This window comes from Paramormyrops kingsleyae, chromosome 7 (genome assembly GCF_048594095.1).
Source record: "Paramormyrops kingsleyae isolate MSU_618 chromosome 7, PKINGS_0.4, whole genome shotgun sequence".
In the NCBI taxonomy this organism is placed as follows: domain Eukaryota; kingdom Metazoa; phylum Chordata; class Actinopteri; order Osteoglossiformes; family Mormyridae; genus Paramormyrops; species Paramormyrops kingsleyae.
Window position 1 is genome coordinate 27,420,735 of NC_132803.1, and position 23,573 is coordinate 27,444,307.

At 42.7% G+C, this 23,573-nt stretch overlaps 1 protein-coding gene across 2 annotated transcripts in view; it reads right to left on the minus strand.

The window, feature by feature from the left end:
- Nucleotides 1-13,515: 13,515 nt before the first annotated feature.
- LOC111857302 (anthrax toxin receptor 1-like) overlaps nt 13,516-23,573 on the minus strand; it is a 35,144-nt gene continuing 25,086 nt past the window's right edge. For both annotated transcript variants that reach the window (XM_023837992.2, XM_023837993.2), the window contains exons 18-19: nt 19,724-19,804; nt 13,516-16,836 (exon numbers count right to left, since the gene is read on the minus strand). In XM_023837992.2, coding sequence (XP_023693760.1) covers nt 16,486-16,836; nt 19,724-19,804 — 432 coding nt within the window. In that variant the 3' untranslated portion in view covers nt 13,516-16,485. The remainder of the gene's footprint in view (nt 16,837-19,723; nt 19,805-23,573) is intronic.

A 23,573-nucleotide genomic window follows, 5' to 3' on the forward strand; every position in this document is an offset into this window, starting at 1 on the left:
TTTTTAACCATCTTTTTTCATCAGTGCTGCTGAGATTTCCATTTTCTCCTGTTTTACTGAGACCATGGCGATGTATTCGCTTTCTGCTTCTTTCCTCATTCTCTGTGACATCTCTCCTCTTGGTCATTAATCCCCTGCTGCGTTGTCTGTCCTCTCTGTCAGCCTCGAGGCTGGGGAGAACAGCGGGTGGGATATCAGATCCTGAAGTCTCAAAATACTGGGTCACCGGACCCCAATTTTGCGATGTGAGGTAACTGAAGTTCGTCTCACCAAAAACATCCTACAGCCGTGTTGCCTTCCAGTCCTAGAACTCATTTGAATATAGATGGTTAGCCTTAAGCAAGAATAATTTTTGGAAATACCAAGTTAACTGGGATGTTAGCCAGTGCAGTCTGGATACTTGTCATGTATGGCAATATTAAAATGAAATCATGAACTGCTTTCATTCACACCGGACGAAAAATGTGAGCGGCGATAAGGACTGTAATGAAGCCATATTGTGCCTAAAGTCGGAAAATAAGGCTGTATTTCTGGTGTAGTTCTCACTGTTTGGAATTTTACCACCTTAGATGTTTTGCCATGCCAACATTCATTATGCCACATTTGATTTCCTTTCTGGTTAGTGTCCGTTTACATGTGCTAGAGTGTTTTGAGTGCCAAGCAGAGTCTGTTTAACATCAGAGACCTGTCTTAAGGCCTGTGCCTGAAAAAGGCTTGAGTATACTTAAATGCTGTTCCAGATAGGAACTGCAGTTTGATTACGGACAGAAATATGAATGAGGACTGGACCGTGATTGGGAGAAACAGAGTTTAGATTTTCCCACTGATACTGTGAAATCTGAGGTGTGATTATGATCGATTTGGCTGCCAATCGATGATAATTCACTAATTTCCTTTACTAATTAACTGAGCAGTCCAGTTAAAGACCTTTGTTATTGCACTGTCAGTTGATTCAAGTATCAAGAGCAAAAATTCACAGTATTTCACAAACACACTGTATTCTGTTGTTGAGCAGCAAGAAATCAGATTATCTGTAGTTTTTGAATTATGTTTGATCTTTTTCCCTGAGTGGCTCAGTACCTCTAGGAATAACAGTTCACCTCTGTGCAGAACAGCTTCTGCTGTGTAGTTTGTATATTCTCCCAAGTTGCATGAGTTTCCTCCTGCAGTCCAAAGACATGCAGTTAGGATAAATAGCTCTAAATTGCCCATAGTTTACAATGAGATCATGCGTGTATTTACTTTCCTCCCTTCCCAAGTGTAGCCCAGCCCTGTGCCCTATGCTGCCTGGGATAGGCTCCAGGCCCCCATTACCCTGACCAGGATTAGCAGTTAAAAGATGGGTGAATCTTTTTCCCTTTAGGGTTTCCCATTTTTTTCCTGAAGTAGTTACTTCTGAGCACTAGAGGGCAGAGTTTAACTGCGAGGCCCACAGATGTTTTGTCCTCAGACTCTAAGTGCTGCCCCAGATCCCAATTAAACTTCAGTTTGCCAGCATTAAAATACCATTAGAGGTTCTGGTCAGGCTTGCAAAACAGTGTCTCATGTTGCAGCGCCGTAAGGTCCCTGCTCTTCCTGGAAGTAAGTAAACTTAGGACTGGTCTACCCAAGCTACAGAAGATGATTCTCTGGTGACTTAGTGGTGCCTGGCTGGTTCATAGGTCAGCGCCATGCCTCCAGTAGAAAGTATAAGCACCTGCTATGACAGCCTACAACAACAGTGTCCACTCCAGGGCCTTGGACACATTATAGCATTTCTTAGTGTGTGCAAGTACCATCTGAGTTGAGTTTTGCCAAAGTGATTGTGTTTTTTTTTTTTTTTTTACAATATTGATCTTGGGATGTGTTCCTGAGGCTCTTTGCTATTGTTCTGTATTTGTTTACTGTTACAAATTTGTTACAAATCACAAGAGAGACACTTCATTAGATATTTACATGGCCAAAAGTTTTGGTACTTTCTCACTTTACAAAAAAGAATCACAATTTTACATAAAATACGACAAAAAAATGACAAGTAATTGGCATCCACTATCCTTTATCTCATATTTCATGGAGCAGATACTTTGCATTTGCTTTACACTTAATTATTGTAAATAATGAAAAAAATGCAAATGGCATGGGCAAAATTATTGGGATCCCATAGAAATGAAAAGAAATGAATCGTTGTGAAATGTTACTAATTACATTTATTATCATCAATCTTATGATCAGTGACTCACTCGGCTGGTGTGGGTCATTGTGTGTGTATCACACTGACCATGGACAAGAGATAGAAAAGCAGAGGGCTGTCTTGAGCAGGAAAGGAGGAGGGCATCCCACTGACAATGGAACCTTCTAGAAACAGTTACTGAATGTTACAGTTAAGGTATGGAAATGTTTAGTGTCCAGTTTTCCAGATGTTCCCAGAAGGTTATCCCACTAGTACAACTACTACTACAAATAATAATAATGTATGAAACCATTAAATGCATGGTAGAAAGATCAACAGTCGTGGGTTTAAGGCTTGATGGCACATTTGCTGTATAGCGCTCATAAAATAATATTATGAAACAATATTTTTCAGCATTAATTGTTAAAAGGTTCAGGTAATGATGACAGAACCTTCGTTAAAATGTAAAATGTGGAAATAACATTCCATTAACGTTACCGTAAGAAGTTCTCTACCAACTTTGAAAGGACCTTCACATAACATTGGCTAAAGATATGGGAACGTTCCCTGTTAGCTGCGTAATAACAAAGCTTGGTCAAGGCAAAGGCTATAAGACCATCTCCAAAGAGCTACACGTTCCTATGACAGCAGTAGCTAATATTATGAAGACTTTTAAGGTCCATGCAGTTGCAGGCAACGCAAGAGGAATTTTGACCCCACACTGAACAGAAGGATAGTTCTAATACTGGAGAAAGAATGAAGAAAAACTTCAAAACAGATCCAGGCTGATCTCCAAGATCAACAGTTTCAAGTTGCACCATCTGTCGCTGTCTGAATGAAAGTGGGCTCCATGGTAGCAGACCGAGGAAGACCCCACTTCTGGTTGATATAAATGAAAGCCCAACTGAAGTTTGCTAAAATGCATACTGACAAACAAGACTTACCTGGGAAAATGTCCTTTGGACAGATAAAATTAGAGTTTTTCAGTAAGTCACAGCAGCTGTTTTTTTCACCAAAGACAAAATGATGTTTTCAGTGAAGAGGCATGATCCCTACAGTGAAACATGGTGTAAACTCAGTCATGTAATGGACTGGCTGTTCTGCCCCTGGCTCAGGGTGCCCTGAATCTATACAGGGCACAATGACATCACCAGATTATCACAGCATTCTGCAGCAAAACATACAACCCAGTGCTAGAAAGCTGTGCTTCAGTCCCAGGTAATGAGTCATCTAATAGGATAATGCCACAAAATATGCATCTAAGAATGGCTGAACAGAAAACAATGGACTACTGTGAAGAGCAGCCTGGTACACGTTTCAGCTGAATCCAACTGAGAATCTATGGAAGACCTGAAACTCAGTTGGGAGAAGGAACCCATTAAAACCCAAGGACTGGAGCAGTTTGCTGAAAGACAATGGGCAAATTGCCAGTTGAGAAGTGTAGGAGTCTCCTTTAGACCTACTGAAAGCTCTTGATTGCGGTTATTGTTTCAAAAGGGTGTTCTGAAAATAGGTTAGGGTCCCAATAATCTTTTCCATGTCATTTTTTTTTTTGCTTTATTATTTACCATAAAAGGTTAAGCAAAATGTCTACAGATAATGGAATAAAGAATGGTGGATGCCAAATACATTTTTAAAGTTTCCGCTTATTTCATGGAAAATTTAGATGCTTTTTTAAAAAGTGGAATACTTTTGGCTGCAGACTCATAGCCGTAAGCTACCAACAAATTCACAAAAGCAGCATCAGAGCCTGCTAGGGTTTTAAATGTCAACATGCTGGAGAATTGTCCTATTTTTCATGTGCAAAGGCTTTAATCTGCTAATGGAACCAATTAGGTTTATGTATCTCTGTTCCTGGAAAGAAGCTTCACTAAGGACAGCCAGTAAACTGTAAACTCCACCCAATAAACCTCACTTACCCTCAGATGTCAGAAGCCAAGGTTGTGGTCCGGTACCCCAGTCTTCTCCGTCCTTTTCGAAAGTGGGGGTGTGTGTAATGCTTTGTGCAGTAACTTTGGAAAAGCAGCCTTTACGCACTATAAGGTTTTGAAAGAGCAACAGAAAATGCTCAGATCACCACAGTAATTTCATTAAAACCTTACAGCGAGGCTGAAAACTTCAGAAGGGGGAGTGACTGCATGGAAAGCAGATCAAGTGGATAGAGACTCGCTCTCCCCACCTATTCACTGCTACTGCTGTGATCTCTGCTGCTTCCTGCTGACAGTGCAGAGCGACCAATCAGATGGAGCAATCCAATAGCCATGTGTGCACGCATTCAAAAGCATGAGTAGAGAGATCCAGTGCCTGTATATACAGAGGGTGATCTGATATTTGTTTGTGCTGGGTCACATTCAGGTCTCATTATGTCTGTATGACAACAGACAGCAGTGCTTAGGAACGAGATATTAGGGTTCAAATTTACTACACTGTCTCAATTTAACCTTCAAAGCACAGCCAACCGTCAACCACAGCTTCTTGGCTTAAGAACTTTCAAACGGAATAAATGATTAAAAAGACAGCTTTTCTGCTGGAATGCGTCTTCTTTTTGGCTGTCTGTGGGACTTCAATCCAAGAGTGAATCTGTAGTTTACTGTCGGCTGGTGTGAATTCGGGATCAAAAAAGGGGGAAAGGCAGACGTCTTCCCTGGATGCGTCTGTGGAACTTTCCGGGAGACTGGCAGGGAAAGAACCACAGTTCTGTATTCCAACAAAACTGGGCTTCATGTTTTTCATATGAGGACCGCAGCTTCGTTACTGCTGAGGAGACCAGCCCAGGACGTAGGAGCTTCCCCCAACACTCGCTTCTCTCTCCCAGTACAGAAGTCCCCATCCTGATCATAGTGAAGCCACTGTACACGGTGATTTTCATTAGATTGGGTAGGAATAAAGCAACAAAAACTCATAACAATAGAATAATTGAGCAAAAGGAAAGTTTAATATACAGTATCATTCATGGGTTTGAGTGCTGATTTTTGCTTAACCGCAAAATAACCTGTAAAGTCTACTGGGGCAGTGAGTGGCTCAGCCTCTGTACCTGTGAGCCAAAGATCGCGGGTTCAAGCCCTGGTCTTGGCAGAACAGTCACATGTCCATGGGCCCTTGAGCAAGGCTCTTAACCCCCCAGCGCCAGGAGCACTGCACATTGGCTACCCCTGCACTGTTACCCCCAAGCTGTAGTGAGCTAAGATGGAGTCAGCAAAAATAAGTATTCCAATGTGTTTGTACTTGTGCAAATGGCAAGTAAAGCATGTTTGTTAGTACAGCTGCACTTATGTTACTTAAAGCATATGCACAAACTTTTAGGTGTAATATACACTGCATTCCAAGAACAGATGTATGTCAAAGGACCCAAAATACATTTTATAAGACAAGAAACTAATTGCAGAACTTGCTCTCAGCTGCAGCAGAAACCACATTTTACAGACAAAACCTTAGGTCCTCAGACCCCTCAGAGCTGCTCGCCTGTGCGTCTGGCTCGCGGAATAATAAAATACAAATTTATTCTTAAAGATTTTTTATTAAAATTCAGCAAAACAACCCATAAAAATTGCGCAGTTAAGTGGTTAATAGCTCTTTGCGTAGGTACCAGCTTGAGAATTAAAAGGCAGTTAGTGAACTACAGCCATTAGCCTTCAGTAAAGTAGGTCATTGCGCTTTTTTTTTTTTTTTTTTTAAAGAGGGATGAGCTGAATGTAATATCAGGCCCTGTTTGCACGTCCCTCTCTTTTTCTCTGCCTCCTACCCTGTCGGCACGCCTGCTGCGCTGCTGGATTGCTTCCCGCCACCTCAGAACACTTAAACAAGACAACGAAACTCCGTCAGCCATCAAAAATGGGCCGTGACCGCACAGTGCTGTTAAATACGTCAGTGCCCATTTATTGTTTAGAAATTTGTTTCATGGATCTTTCTTTGTAATGATTATATATGCATTATTATTAATAATAATAATAATAATAGATATTCTGTGTAAATGGATCTTCAGCTATGCAGACGCATAACTTTTATATTACATAACAGGAAGTAAACTTCAGCCTTTCATGTTAAGTAGATTTTTCCTGGTATAGCTTTGTATAAACCCAAAGACAGTACTTCAGATACAGCATGGGCAATCAAACAGCTATACGAAATTTCTTCAATTCAACCACCATTGAATAAAGTGATGTCATTAGTTAATCGTGTTAATCATCAAAATGTGGCCGTAGCGTTAAGGCTGCAAGCTCCCAGGAAAGGTTATGCAAGCCTAACTCCTCGCTTCCTTTCATTGTTGATATGGTCATTGAGGCGTCATTGAGCACCGCGGTACTTTACCAGTAAGGTACTGCTAATCGCTGGAGTTATTAAAAGCAGGTTTGTGATGCTGCATCTCTACGTTATGAGTTCCAGAGGCAAAGGAGGGATGCGGAACAGCCAGGCGCGCACACATTCTGCTGCGCAAGCTTTTCCAGAATAGACTTCTGCTGCTCCATCTGGTTCCTATTAGCGTCGGGCCATTGCTGGCGCTCTCGGCAGAGATCTCAGCGCCGCCCGGAGCAGCTCACGCAGGTGGGGCCTGCGCCTGATGTCACTGGCCTCTGTTGCCGTCATTCCTGGCTGGTCTTTAAGTGCGCTTGTTCTTCTTGGACTGTTGGTCTGTGTGTATGTGGGTGGAGGGACACTGGGTCACAGTGGCACTAGGCTATTGGCTCCTTAGCTCCTCTCCAACTTCCTGATCACTTAATCCTCTGTTTTGCTTAATTGGCACGGGAGACATGTGGTCTCATAACACGCTGAAGGGTTGTTAGGAGAGAGGCAGTGAATATCCACAGTTTGAGGATCTTCAGGAACATGGATGTTTGTACCGGGTCTAGACTCTAGCATACACTATCACATGCAGGTTCTGCATCTTCATAAGACTTAATGCATGCTCGACCGTCAGCTAGAACATCAGGTGAGATGGAATAATTATCACAGTAAAATAATTAAGAGCTGGATGTCAGCATAATCAGAGCTCAGTGAGCTTTTTGTCTCATATTCAGAATATTTTATATGGTTTAGCTGAGCCCTGAAAGGAAGCTTTATATGAACCAAATGTACAATAATAACACTATACATTTTCACTCAGAGTGATTTATACCGCTTTAAATTTTCACATTTCAATCCATTTGTATAGCTAGTAATTATTCTCAAGCAAGTACAGATTTTGTTCCCATAAACCCTGATCCCTCCCGGCTCATTTCTACTTATGTATATAATTTAAAATTTTGCAGTTCATGGTTGATGCATGTATAGGATTAATGGTGTTTGTAAATCTGTAGCTTTTGTTTTGTTTACTTTTTATTATATGCATATTTTATGACTGTCTCAATTCCAGTCTGTTTAGCTGGTGTGGTATCTCAGCAGACTTTCGGGAACATCAGGAACATTCCTCTGCATCATACAAACCCAACCCTCCCCCACTCCCCCCTGCCACCTCACCCCTAAAACAAAAATAAAAGTATTACAAGGCATTGCTGGTGTGGTTTTAATCACAGTCACATACACTTAGTGGCCAATTTATTAGGTAGAACTAGCTGCTACCACGAAAGACCCACTATGGCCTTCAGAACTGCTCCGATGGTAGTTGACTTGTGTATTTGTTCTGCAGACTACTGTGGTACTAAGCTGTTATTGTTTCATTTTTACCTTTCCTGGCCATTCTCCTCTGATTTGTCATGCCAAAAAGGTGCGTTCAGACACCAAAATCCAATCAGCTAGAAGTTTTTTGTTTGTCACACCATTCTGAGTAAATTTGAAATGTCGTATGGTGTAAAAAAAAAATCATAGAAGGGTGGCTTTATCTAAGGTGCTGCAACCTTCATAGGTAACACTTTACCTGAGGGGACATGAATAATGTAGTAGTACACACTTAAGCATTAAGTAAGCATGTACTACTACAGTATTCATCTCCCCTTAAGTAAAGTGGGACCCCCCATCAGATCTGCCAGCAACAATCATATTATGTTTAAAATCAGATAAACATCATGCATCTTAAATCTAATTCTAACATTTAGGCAAACAGTAAGTGAACCTCTTGATCCAGCGTGATGTTTGTACTCCTATATTTCCCAACCTGGTCCTCAGGCACCCATAGATGGTCTATGTTTTTGCTCCTTCCCAGCTCCCTGCCAGACAGTCCACTTTATTGGGAGCTGTCTGTGGGTCCCAGAGAACTGGATTGGCAAACACTGATGCCACGCCACATGTTGTTTGCACTAACAAGTGGGTGCCTAATAAACTGGCCGATCATTGTGTGAGAATGTGCTGTTCATGTTGCCAGCAAGTACTTATTTGTGTGCTGTTTAATCACACTAGGCAGTGCAAACATAAGTATTCCATGTGCCTTCCTCAGACAAGAAAGCAGCTTTAATTTCAAGGCTGCATATTGGAAGTCGTGAGCATGCATGCAGTTTGTCAGTAAAATTGAGGGGGGGTGACTCTGGGAACAGAAGGAGGACAGACTTGCTCGATGGGATTTCAAATCAGACCCAGCATACACAGTATGTACACACACAGCGGAGCCACGCAAATCCATGACCTGATGAAGCTAGCTGTTGGAGTGGGGACCTAGTACTTCTTAGAATGGGCTGAGAGGCAGATAAAACCAGGATGACTTAGGGGTCTGTTAGTGAAGTGAGCATCACTGAGGTGGTGTTTGCTAAAGGACAGCTTATAGTCTATCCCACAAAGCACAGAAACCAGGGCAGAGGACACCCTGAATGGAGTTTATGTTTACCCTCAGACTTGTTCTGGTGCCGATGCTGCTGGGATACCATTGCAATTTTTCGCAAATTTCCTTGGTCACATGGCAATAAAGATTCTTATTCTGAATAGTGATATGTTATATTTGTTTTGTCACCAGGTCAGGATGGGGAGTATGCACTGGTACAGCATGTTACACCACCCACTGTATGATGAAATACTTCAGGATCCTGGTTGGGGGACCCCCAGGTCGATGTGGTCCAGTCCCACCCTCTGAAAGTGCCCATCCATCTGCCACAGCCAGGTGTTACGTGGGCGTCCCTTTGGCCTGGTCCAGCTGCTCGGGTCCTCAGCACTGAGGACCCTGCAAAGTGGATCATCCTCAGGGAACCGCGCCACATGGCTGTAGTGCCGTAATTGACACTCCCTCACAATACAAGTAATGTGCGTCATTCGGGACTCCCTGAGCAACCGCTTGTTTGATATTATGATATTCTAACTGATATTCCTGTTTGCACTTGATGAGAACCCTCAGTGCCAGGATACAGTCAATGGCATTGAAAAAGACTCCAGTTCTGGTAGGCGAGCAAGAGATCACGGATCCAGTTCAGGATGACCCTAGCAAAGACATTACCCAACTCTGAGAGCAGTGGTTTAGATGTATTTATAAAAGATTTATATAGCTTTCATTTACCTACTTCTTTTATTCCTGGCTTCAGTAATAAAACAGCTCCTGCCTTTGGGATTTTCATTTACTCATTAGTCCAGTTATTCAGCCAGTAGAGCAAAGATGTCAATAAATTTAGGGTCGTCAGCTGAATGGTACAACAGGCAGGTTAAGCCCACAGTCCAAGGTCTAGTGAGGATGTCAGACACAGCTGTCATTTTACTGTGCAGGCATCAGATGACTGCAAACCTGTGGTTTTTCCGTTAAGCATGGAGGATCCTCGTGTTTATGATCTAGGAGACTCGGACCAGAGTTACTGTCTGTCAGGATCAGCGCCCAGCCATCCCTGCCTTTCATGTTTCTTCCCTGTTTGGCCAGCAGGTGTTGCTGGCCGTCTTGTTCCCTCCTCTGTCTTCATGCTGGATCCTTGTGTGTTTTCCTTGCTCCCCAGACTGCTGTGTGGCTCAATGGGTTGAATGTGTGATGTAGAGGTTATAACTCTTCAGTCATGGGTTTGAAGCTGGCTCCATAGCCTCTCATCTGTTCAATTAATTATCTGGTTTTCTGTTCCCCAGTGTTTTGTTAAAATTTTCTAAGAATTGGTTAAGATCTTAATTTTTCTGTTCTAGGTTTGCACTGCTTGTGTCCTGTTTGATTTTGGTTTTGCTTGTATTGATTCTTAGTCTTTCCTAGTGTAGTCAGCCCTCATGTTCCATAGCTTCTAGAGCAGTGTTTGTGCTAGTTAATTGTAATCAACCTCTCCTGTTTACTGTTAACATGTTTTCCTTTTTGATTGGTTGATTTGATTATGAGTTATACCTGTCATTTGTTTGCCTTGATTCCGTTTGTGTATTTAAGTGTTTCCTCTCACTCAGTTTGTTAGTCAGTCATTGTATTATGTGTTTGTGCTCATCTTAAGTTCCCTTGCTTGTTCTTGCCCCTGGTGTTGCCTTCTTCCCTGAATTTATTTCCTTTTGGTGTCTTGTAGTTTAGTCCTGGTTAGTTCTGTTTCTCTGGTTGTATTATTTTAGTCTCTTAATTTTGTAGTTTTCTCTTTATTTTGACTCCTTGTGGTCCTTTTGTTTTCAGGAAGTCCCAGGAAGGCCAACCACAGCACAATGTATGTCTTAGGTGGGATGCAAGTGCAGTTACTAAAAAATAAAATTGGGCCTGTGTCCCTAGTACATGGGGAATGCGTGCTGTAGTTTGCATACACACACCTTAAACTCAGGATTTTAATATTAATTTCGCAGGGGACCCTCCCAAAGTGAATATTCTTTTTGTTCCTGGCAGAGCAGCGAAATGGAGGAAAAAGCCACCTGAAGGTGTATAGCAGTTCTCCACATTGCTAAACTGGCTGAGGTCCATAGCCCAATGGAGTGTGCTTGGCCTTCAGAGCAAAGAGGCCTTGTTGGTGAGAGGCGTGGGCGAAGGAGGCCAGCACCATCGTTTGATTTAATATGCTTAGTAACATGGTTCATTTTTCTCTGATTGGACTCCTGAGATCTGCTGCTGACTTAGACAGGCTTGTTTGGTCATAATGACCTAGTGATATGGCACTTGGAACGCAGGATCTTTGAGACTTAACTGGGCCTCCTTTAGCCCTAAACCTCTAACAGGCAATCATTGCTCATGTGGCTTGGAATCCTTTTTTATCTTTATGGCACATGACAGAAGGAAAGTTTTGAGCATCTTGACCTGAGCAATAATGAGATCCAGCATCATTAATGACGAGTCTGCAGTAATTGGCGCTCTCACCCAGGTAGCAGGAAAAGACTTTAAGTATACATACCACAGGTGAATGATGTGTTATTGAGCAACATCAAACTTTAGGGGGGCAGCTGGATCTCCTTGTCATCAGCGCTTGCTCACTACTGGAACTTTTTTCAGGGACCAGAATCTTTTTTCGGAACTTGGAATTTTTGTCGCGTTCACACTGCATGAACATGGCCTGATTGTATACAATTCTTTGGAAGCAGTTTTGGAATCCTACTGGGGAGGCTCTTACAACCATAGCTTGCTGACTGGTTGACCACAAGCACCGGCACTAACATGGAAATTACAAGGAAGTGCAGGAAAAGAGAAAAAAGTACTGGAGCAAAAACTGAGCAGGTTCTGCCTCCACTCTACCAGTGTCCAGGGTGGCCATGACGCCCAACAACTTTGGGAGGATCCCATGAAGTCTCCGGATGTTCCTCAGGGCAGCTCGATCAAGTTGAATGCTTTACAAAAACTCAGCAAATGGAATTGCATGAATGAGTACCTTTTTGCTGGCATCTCTATATTTCTGCATCAGAAAATTCAATCTCTAACCAATATACTTTTGCCTAATATCTCCAGCACTTATTAGCGGAGTAACGTTACACCATTTTTGATTCTGAGAAAAGCAAAAGATCTATCTGCTGGCCAAATTTAATGAGTTATAAACATGTCGCAGGTCATATAAATAAAAGGCTGTGCCCTGTTTTGACCGCGAACAATCCTCCCAGTAACTAACAAAACGACTTGCTGATCCACTTTTGTTCTGGCGTGGTGGTGCAGTTTCATATGAAGATACGTGTGAAGTTTAACCCACGAGCTTTGTGTCTCCCATGTTTATTTGAATTTGGTCTCCTTGCCTCTTTCGACTCCTCCACCTCCTTTTCATTCTGTGACCTACAGTGAGCAGTTTGCTTTACCCCCTTCTTGACTGCCACTCGTGACCTCTGACCATTGCTCTGTGGTTAAACTGCGGTGTCGGTACCTCTCCCACCCCATCATTACATCACCATCGCCGGCTCCCGCTGCCACAGCCGCGCTCACCCTGCGGTCCCGCTGCCAGCCGCAGGAATGCACTGCTGACTGCGCCTCCCACAGGACAGTGGCATGACATTGTCTGACACGACACTTATATAAGTCTTTAAAAATTCACAGACGCGTCTTTTTTACATAATAAGGATAAAGTAATGCATAATTACACTGACTTAATCCCAAAACCATTTCCTCTTTCCCAAAGGGCATTTCCATGAGAGAACACATGGAATCTTTAAGTTTTACCTGGGAGCAATTTGGCTCTTAGCCTCTGCAGACAAGTGTCACACAGAGAGGTGTTTCCCAAACGTGGTCCCTGTTCCCATGTCACATTATACCACAGGACGGGTGAACTCTGGAATCTGATTGGTCAGAACAGGCAGAACATATATCACTTTAGAGTGTCTAAAATGACATTAAGCAGATTTTGGGAAGATGGCAATTACTTACAGCCTTTGTATACATATAAAAAGGTTGAGGATCCCGCCAGAAAGCATTAGCGATACTGACTAGGAATGTGGACGTTCAATTTTAATGGCTACTTCTCATTACTGGTGGGGTCAGTCAACAATACCATTGTGTCCCAGACTTAATGACATGCTGAAACCTCAGGATCACTGGATGTTTGATGGACCTTCATGTTTAATGCATACCAGGGTCTAGTTGCCCAAGCATCACCTGAGCTGAATCAGAATTAGCCAGATGTTTCTATCCTGCTTTCGCATGATGTGATTCATCCATCTTCTAACTATTTATGCTGGGCAGAGTGAGGGAGACCAGGGCTGCCTTTCCTGATAAGACTTACAAAGACTTGAAAGGCACAGTATACTTAACAAAGGACATTTTAGGTACCATGTTGGAATGTTAAGGTACACCTTAAGGTTGTGAAAAGTTATGAATGACGTAGCGTTAAGAAGGTTTCTGGGAACTGGCCCAGGTGTCTATCTCAGGAAACACCATCTATTTCATGTCAGATTTCCCATCGATTACATTTAAGACATTGCAACTCTGTAAATGCATTCTTCATATGTGTCCTGCTGGTCATTCATTCCCAATAGTTATGAACCTGATTATTTAAGTCAAACCATGATGTGGGGAAAGCATGCAAACTCCATACACCAGAGTTTTGATTTCAGTTCCTAACCCTTGATGTGTGAGGCAACAGTGCTACACACCCTGTGATCCTCTGTCAAATTAAAATTAATTTATTTTCACATATCGTTTTTCCCAACATGGTTGCCTCAACATACTTCACAATGCATTCCAAACTGCCTTGCTGCTTTCCATGCCCACATTTCCAAGGTTTCAGGCCTCCATTGGTTCCTGACTCCCCCGGAGGGCCACGAAGCAGCGATGGAGACGTCCATATCAACGTCACAGTTACAGCACAGGCGTAGGTGCCTGGAATCCTGGACCCTGGATCCTCAAGCACTCCTCAGCTCTTTATTTCTGTATAATTTTTTTTTTGGGGGGGGGGGGGAGTCAGGGTTCCTCACCCATTCCATAAATATACTGGTTTGCCGAAAGCGCAGTGACAAACCTGCTGACCTGGTATATTGCGAGTCTTCTCATTGCTGATCCAGCAAACGACCTGCAGACAATGTCATGGTTGATTTGCGGCTGGCAAATGCTGATGACTCCGTGGCTGGGTTGCTGGTAGTTTAACAGTCGATTAAGGTCAGCTTTCCAATGGATTACAGTGGAGACGATATACATATGTCCCTCAAATCTAAGGGAGCATGTACAGCTGCCAGTCGTACAGCTGGGTGGGTTGTTAGGGGCTGGCACTTAATTGGGGATGGGGACTGAAATAGAGAAAAGGTTGTTCTTTTTGTTCTGGTAGTCAGTTAGCCAATCAGATCATCAGAATAAGACCGCCCTACAACTGACACCCATTTGTGTACATTATGTTTGACATACTGCACTGTAGAAAAAACACAAGAGCATAGATACATTTTTGAATAAAATGTACTCAATCCTGAACCAGCAGGTTAAGAAAAATGTGACACGTGTTATTGGTAAGAGCCAATGTGTGTTAATCAGTGGTGAGCCCTGGGATAGTTACCTAATGAAAAGTGAGAAAAGGTTAGAAAAGACTCCTGTAAGATACTGTAGATCTGTAGAGACTAAAGAGGCCACAACTATATCATCAAGGCTTAGTTACAGTAAGTAAATGCTGTTTGCATGTTGGCGCTTTGAGTGCCACTTTGGATGTCAGGATTTTAAAGAAACACACACATGCTGTATTAAAGTAAAACCTAAGGAACAGGACATTTCCATGTTATTGCGGCTGATATTTGTTTATTCAAGTTAGTCCAGTTATTGGATCGAACATTTGAGGTTGGATGTTCGCTGTCATGGCTCGGGTCATTGTGTAGATGGAATAATGCACTACGGGGGCGTAAGGGTGTAAAAGAGCAGGACTGATGTGAATTATTCAGGTCTCCAGGTAGCCACCTTCCCAGGGTCTGCATTGATCTACTGAAAGAAGCTGAAAGATGCTACATAAAGGCATTTCCGTCTCCAGGAGAGACCAAGCTTTAATACCACCAACCCCCCTTAGGTAGCTAAATTCTCCAGGGCTTTCTAGCATAAAGCATTTACCTACCGCCTATCCATCAGATATTTCTGGATTCTGCCACACGTTACCAAATGATTCAATAACTCATTGATACCCAAACAGAAATAATCTTTGTGCAAAAGAAAATAATTTGTGGCATACATAGTGGAAGATTGTGAAGCAAAATTATATACAGGTGGAGAAAAGACACGTACCTATCACACCAAAAGCTCATGGAATTCAGAGCCATACATGCAAAATGCCTTATCTCTTAGGCAAAAAAAACAAGCAATGCAGGGAAATTTTAAAGTATATGCACAATGTGTATGTGTGTTTGGCTTTTGTGAGAAAAAAACTCTGAGACAAAATGTTCTTACAAAAACTGTGAAAACAGGTATAGGATCATCCTGATAAAGTTTACCACTTTATCACTTGCTTAAAAAAACTGAAGGTGCCTATTTTAAAATAAATATTCATTTTGTTGGCTTCGCTAGCAGTTAAAAAGGAAGTCCCCACAGACACACAGATGGTGTGTGTAAGGCGCTTTGGCTTATATATGTGTTGTTGTATCTGTATTATATTATATATTTAATGGCAGGTGACTGAATGAATGACAGTCTTTGTAAAAACATTGTCATGACTGACTAACAACTGCTGAGAGAAAGTCCTTTAGACATCTTCATCAAACTTCATCTTGGTCTTTATTTTCGTGTCACCCTGAGTTAGTCTCTACTTCAGCAGCTTAGTGGATCCAGCCTCACAGGTGGCCATAGTCCATCCAGTACCACCTTCCCAGAATGCCTTTCAGCGGTTCTGTGCTGCACCATAGAATCTGTGCCCTGGTGACAAGAAGTCCCACCCTCTTGGCTGTAATATCCATTATGATTGGCTCACAGCACAGAGTGACACTGATAGGCAGGTTCCAGAGCCTACAGTAGTCTTACAAAAATTAGCTTTCTTTTCGCAAGAGCAAAAATAAGCCCAAGTCTGCTCTCAAGCAGACTTCACCACCGGTGTTTGACCACCTGATCACCTATCAAACCTTCGGCTCTATTTCCCAAGCTCATTGCTCCTCTACCCATCTGTTTTTTTTGTTTGTTTTTTTTTGCTTTTTGTTGTTCTTTGACCTTCCTGTATATTTCCTTTTAGACTTAAGTAAGTGGGATTCGGAGACTTGCCAGAAACAAGCTTGAATCACTCAGTGGATATGCCATATAGGAGCATCCTGCTTTTACTTTAGAGAAACATTACAGTTTCCCACCGTTTGGGGGACACGCAGAAAGGTGGAGGACACTGGTGTCCATTAGTCTCTGTGGGCCCAGGAGGATGCTGGGATACGAGTCAGGGGGAGGCCAGGTGTGACAGTGTGTCTTTCTCAGGGCTGTCCAGACAGAGCAAGCAGACCATGTTTTCAGCTTCTTTATCTAACCACTGCTTTCGTTCTGAAGGTGGGCACTTTTTCATGTAGGCAGAGATCCGTCGTATAAACGTACAGCTGGCAGCATTCAATCTAGCATGCTTTTAGAATTTGCTTTCATTTCATTGGCTAATTTCCATGTACTGAAGCCACAGCCCTTGTCCCACCGAGTCAGGAATGAGCCCCTAAGGAGAGGGGCGGGGTGGTGGGCGGTCAGGGGGTGGAGCCCGGGCTGGAGGAGGGGCCTGTGGGGGTGGGGGCAAAGTGCCAGTTGGTGAGGGTGGGGGGAGAGCTCGGTTGGGTGCAGGAGGGGTGATGGTGGATGGTGGGGGCGTGGTAGGCAGGGGCGGCAGTGTGGAGGTGGGGGAAGCCGGAGGAGATGGGTTGTATCCGCAGGGATCTGGGGGCAGCGTGCCCCGTGGGGCCGGGTGGCCGTTGCTGTAGGGCACGCTGTAGATGGGGTTGGGTCGCTGGTTGTAGTGTGGGTACCTTGGGGGTGGGTTGGACCTCACACGACTGAAGCTGACGCAGCGACCCTGGAATGACACAGAGGGTGTTTCTCAATATCCGTACTTGAACATACTATCTTATACCCATTTTACGTCATCTTCCATTGCTGAAGATCAGTTCCAATACTAAGATCACAAGTACAGAGGGTAGTAAAGATCCCCAGATGTCATTCTTGCCCCTCCCCAAATATCAAGGATACATTGGTTGCACCCTCGCCAAGTGAGACCAATCCCATGATTAATTGCGCCCCAAGCTTGTTCGTAGGAGGCAAGTTAGACCACAAGTACGATCTCTGCATTCTTGGTATTAAGAAATGGGCAGAGAGTAGAGAGGAAGTCAGAGACGATCAGGAGATCACATCCTGGAGACGAGACTCTAGCTAAAGCACTGGCTTCGATAAACAAACATAAGCAAGGTCACACGGCTTGGCAATAACCTCAATGACTCAGTGTCCTCAAAAGTCAGCCAGTGTCTGCCATCTGGCACATCCCCTTTTCACAAGAGCTGCACGTCTTACAGAAGGTGTCCCAAGGCCGGCTGACGGGTGCAGGAGGCCTTACTGTCCTGACCCTGCTTCTGGCGGCCCCATCTGCACCCTGGATTTTAATGGAATTGCTGTGACTGGGCTGGTGGAATAGTGAACCAGAAGACTGATATAACACTAAGCACAAAGTGCTGTTTGTGGACCAGCCGTATCCTTCAGTCATTATATAACAATGTAGAATTGATTAATGTGAACTATATCCAATACTAATTTAATCTTTTGTTTGTTTACTAAAGGACCAACTAATGGGGACGTAGGCTATTTGATATTCATGTATGCACTTGCTGCAGTTTTCAGTTTTTTTATGATTACTGATATGAACAATATCCATCATTCCTTTTACATTAATTGTACAATCAAAAATTTACTATTTTGCCCATTTATGGAAGTACCTGATTTATTGAAGCCAATGAGAGCCCACCAGGCCTTGAACCTGCAACCTAATGTACAGAAATGTTACTCTGCACCATAAATCTGTAGCATATAACACGTATGTGCAGACAGTCACAGTGAGTGATCACCAGGTCTGGGTTTACGATTAAAGCCAGCTGGCCTTGTTAGTTTAACCGTCGTGTTAGAGCTTTTCAGTAGAGTGTCATCTGGGATGATTGAGGGGAGTGTTGGAGAAGAGATCCAAACTGTGGGGGGGGGGGGGGGGGGTGCTTCTGTGTCTTTGGCTTGTATGAGTTCAAATCAGCCGAGCTCCTGTTTGTTTGAAACAGGCTTATCATTATTTGTTTACCAGGGAGCTGATTCTGCAAAGCAGAGGCCCATAATGGTTAACAAATGTTCAGATTCTTATTTGGCTAGTAGGAAAAGGCAGAGAATCGTATAGATGGAGATATATAACCATCTTACTCACATCATGCCTGCATCTGTCGATCTACGGCCTAAATCTATCCATTCATAAGGGAAATGGGGGGAACTTTCAGACTTTAGAGTTTAATAGCTTTTGCAGATCTGTCTTCATTCTTTTTGCCTTTGGTTACCCAGCATGCCTTGCTCCTATGGGCTTAATTCCTCATGTTTGTGGGCTTTTCCATGGTATTATCTACAGCTGGAGGGGGGTTTCTGATGGGGGCCCTTATGGAGACCTGCATCGCAAACTAAGTACAGAAAGAGAGAATTTCTAAGATTTCTAAGGGTTGGGGGGGGGGGGATTTACAGTTATGTATCTGCAAACATTCTCCTCTGCACTTAACTGCTATGACTGGCGACATGCAGGCGTCTTCCACTTGACATGACCTTGTTTGATGGGGTTTTATTGAAAATGAAATACAGTTTCTACCGCATATTGTTGCCACCCCTCTGACCTCACAACATCCCCTGTCCATTTCTCATATCCTCTCAACGGTCCCACCTATCGTTAGTGACTTTATAAAAAGCATTTTTACATTGTCGGCTACGTATGACCTAATTATGGCCCCACATTCCATCCTTAACTTCACAACGGCCATATCACTATCCATGACCTCTTAACAGCCTCGCCTACTGCCTTCACAGTTACCCTTCTTACTATTCAAGGCCTCACAACTCCACTTACAACATGACCTCACAACAGTGACCTCACAGACATTACAACTGCCTGTCAGTGACCTCACAGACATTACAACTGCCTGTCAGTGACCTCACAGACATTACAACTGCCTGTCAGTGACCTCACAGACATTACAACTGCCTGTCAGTTACCTCAAAACAGCTCCACCTGCAGTTCATAAACTACTGGTACCCCCGCCACATTTCTGAGACACATTTCAGATTTGCTGGTCTCATTTTATCTTATGTTACTCATGTCATGTTACAATGTATCTACATACAACTAATAGCTTAGTGTGAAGAAGAAAAACATTGCATTTTTATCGGGTAGGCTGCACAATAATAATAACGTTTGCATTTATATATTAGGCAAATGCTTTTGTGCGAGGCAACATGCAAGTGAGGCAGATACATCAGAAGCAGATACATCAAAGGACCAAATAGGTATAAGAACAGTGACCAGTAACAAGATAGTGGTGAGAACAAGAACTACATGAAAAACACAATAGAATCTAATATCAGGCAAGCTAATCAAAAAAGTAACACCAAGCGATTACCCATTATGGAATTCTGAGTGGTCAAACACCAGAAGGAGCTGCTGAGATCTCCCCACACTGCACATGCTGACTTACGTAACAGCCATTATGTCATAATATCTAAAAGTAAATGAAATTTAGTGTGAGCAGGGACAGAGGGAGAGAGTGTAGAGGAGGTGAGCTGAATCATAGCATGGGGTGAATGTTAAGCCAGATTGTGTTTTCAGATAAGCTGGACAGACATGTCACAGTAAGAGTTTGTGCCGCCGTACTCTTGGCTGACGCCAGTAGCCTCACCTTGTCTCCGGGCTGGGGCCTCATCACGGACACGCACTCATAGCACCTCCTCAGGAGGGTCCACAGGGAGTCCAGCTTCCCCTGAACACAGTACGGTGCGAGAAGTCCAACATGAGGGCCACTTACAGCACACACTCCCCGTGAGGCAATATTATTGGAAAATGAGGGACACGTGACACATGTCTGCGTAAATCATCTCTACCCTATGCAACTGTCATGGGCTCCAACCTTCATCCAGCATCCAGACTCGGGTTGTGCTCGTATCCACAAGGTCACTGGCTCAAGCGAGGCCCTTAACCCCCAACTTTCTCAGAAAATGAACGTCGCTTTGGATAAAAGTGTCTGCTAAATAAGCATCGACAGTATGTGCAGCAGCATTTACAAACGTGTTAGCATTTGTCAACGTCTGTTATGTTCAGTGCCATTTCAACCAATTTGTTCAGCTTGAAAGCTTCTGAGAAGCTTTTCGTAATACCTTATTCATGGGTACGTTCATTAGGGTGGGGTGAAAAAAATAAACATTTCCAATAGCAATTTCCAATAGTGCGAAAAAGTTGTCACTGGACCTCGTTATTAAACGTGCAAAATATCTTTGAAATAGGTTCATATTTTCAGGTTCCGCAACGCGATCGAAGTTTTCACCTGTCACATCAATGCGCAGATCCAAGCTACGTATCATCCATATCATAACACAATGTAAAATTGTTCCAATTTAATACAAGAACCTAACAATCGGTCAGTGACAATGAATAAGTGGGAATCGACTCATTCAGAAATGTGGCGCTCAGGAGCATGTTTACACTGACATACTGGCAATATACACTGTCCATTATCTATACCACAGGAGCACGCTTACACTGACATACTGGCAATATACACTATCCATTATCTATACCACAGGAGCATGCTTACACTGACATACTGGCAATATACACTATCCATTATCTATACCACAGGAGCATGTTTACACTGACATACTGGCAATACACACTATCCATTATCTATACCACAGGAGCACGCTTACACTGACATACTGGCAATATACACTATCCATTATCTATACCACAGGAGCACGCTTACACTGACATACTGGCAATATACACTATCCATTATCTATACCACAGGAGCACGCTTACACTGACATACTGGCAATATACACTATCCATTATCTATACCACAGGAGCATGCTTACACTGACATACTGGCAATATACACTATCCATTATCTATACCACAGGAGCATGCTTACACTGACATACTGGCAATACACACTATCTATTATCTATACCACAGGAGCATGCTTACACTGACATACTGGCAATATACACTGTCCATTATCTATACCACAGGAGCACGCTTACACTGACATACTGGCAATATACACTATCCATTATCTATACCACAGGAGCATGCTTACACTGACATACTGGCAATATACACTATCCATTATCTATACCACAGGAGCACGCTTACACTGACATACTGGCAATATACACTATCCATTATCTATACCACAGGAGCACGCTTACACTGACATACTGGCAATATACACTATCCATTATCTATACCACAGGAGCATGCTTACACTGACATACTGGCAATATACACTATCCATTATCTATACCACAGGAGCATGCTTACACTGACATACTGGCAATATACACTATCCATTATCTATACCACAGGAGCATGCTTACACTGACATACTGGCAATATACACTATCCATTATCTATACCACAGGAGCATGCTTACACTGACATACTGACAATATACACTATCCATTATCTATACCACAGGAGCATGCTTACACTGACATACTGGCAATATACACTATCCATTATCTATACCACAGGAGCATGCTTACACTGACATACTGGCAATATACACTATCCATTATCTATACCACAGGAGCATGCTTACACTGACATACTGGCAATATACACTATCCATTATCTATACCACCGGAGCATGCTTACACTGACATACTGACAATATACACTATCCATTATCTATACCACAGGAGCATGCTTACACTGACATACTGGCAATATATACTATCCATTATCTATACCACAGGAGCATGCTTACACTGACATACTGGCAATATACACTATCCATTATCTATACCGCAGGAGCATGCTTACACTGACATACTGGCAATATACACTATCCATTATCTATACAACAGGAGCACGTTTACACTGACATACTGGCAATATACACTATCCATTATCTATACCACAGGAGCATGCTTACACTGACATACTGGCAATATACACTATCCATTATCTATACCACAGGAGCATGCTTACACTGACATACTGGCAATATACACTATCCATTATCTATACCACAGGAGCATGCTTACACTGACATACTGGCAATATACACTATCCATTATCTATACCGCAGGAGCATGCTTACACTGACATACTGGCAATATACACTATCCATTATCTATACAACAGGAGCATGTTTACACTGACATACTGGCAATATACACTATCCATTATCTATACCACAGGAGCACGCATACACTGACATACTGGCAATATACACTATCCATTATCTATACCACAGGAGCATGCTTACACTGACATACTGGCAATATACACTATCCATTATCTATACCACAGGAGCACGCTTACACTGACATACTGGCAATATACACTATCCATTACCTATACCACCGGAGCATGCTTACACTGACATACTGGCAATATACACTATCCATTATCTATACCACCGGAGCATGCTTACACTGACATACTGGCAATATACACTATTCATTATCTATACCACCGGAGCATGCTTACACTGACATACTGGCAATATACACTATCCATTATCTATACCACCGGAGCATGCTTACACTGACATACTGGCAATATACACTATTCATTATCTATACCACCGGAGCATGCTTACACTGACATACTGGCAATATACACTATCCATTATCTATACCACCGGAGCATGCTTACACTGACATACTGGCAATATACACTATCCATTATCTATACCACAGGAGCATGCTTACACTGACATACTGACAATATACACTATCCATTATCTATACCACAGGAGCATGCTTACACTGACATACTGGCAATATACACTATCCATTATCTATACCACAGGAGCATGCTTACACTGACATACTGGCAATATACACTATCCATTATCTATACCGCAGGAGCATGCTTACACTGACATACTGGCAATATACACTATCCATTATCTATACCACCGGAGCATGCTTACACTGACATACTGACAATATACACTATCCATTATCTATACCACAGGAGCATGCTTACACTGACATACTGGCAATATACACTATCCATTATCTATACCGCTTTATCCATCTGGGTCTTACCAAAAATATTGGTATTCAGGTGTCCCAATATTTTTGGTAATATAGTGTATCTAACCATTTTGACTGTCATGCTTAATACTTTTCATAAGAACATAAGAAATTTACAAACGAGAGGAGGCCATTCGGCCCATCAAGCTTGTTTGGGGAGAACTTAACTAATAGCTCAGAGTTGTTAAAATCTTATCTAGCTCTGACTTAAAGGAACCCAGGGTTTTAGCTTCCGCTACACTAGCAGGTAGACTATTCCATACTCTAACTACACGCTGCGTAAAGAAGTGCTTCCTCAAATTTGTTTTAAAATGTTCTTCCACTAATTTCCACTTATGGCCACGAGTTCTAGTATTTAAATTACTATTGACATAGCCATTTGGCTGAACAGCATCCAGACCCGTTAGAATCTTATAGACCTGGATCATGTCCCCCCTTAGTCTCCTTTGCTCAAGGCTAAACAGATTCAGCTCAGCTAAC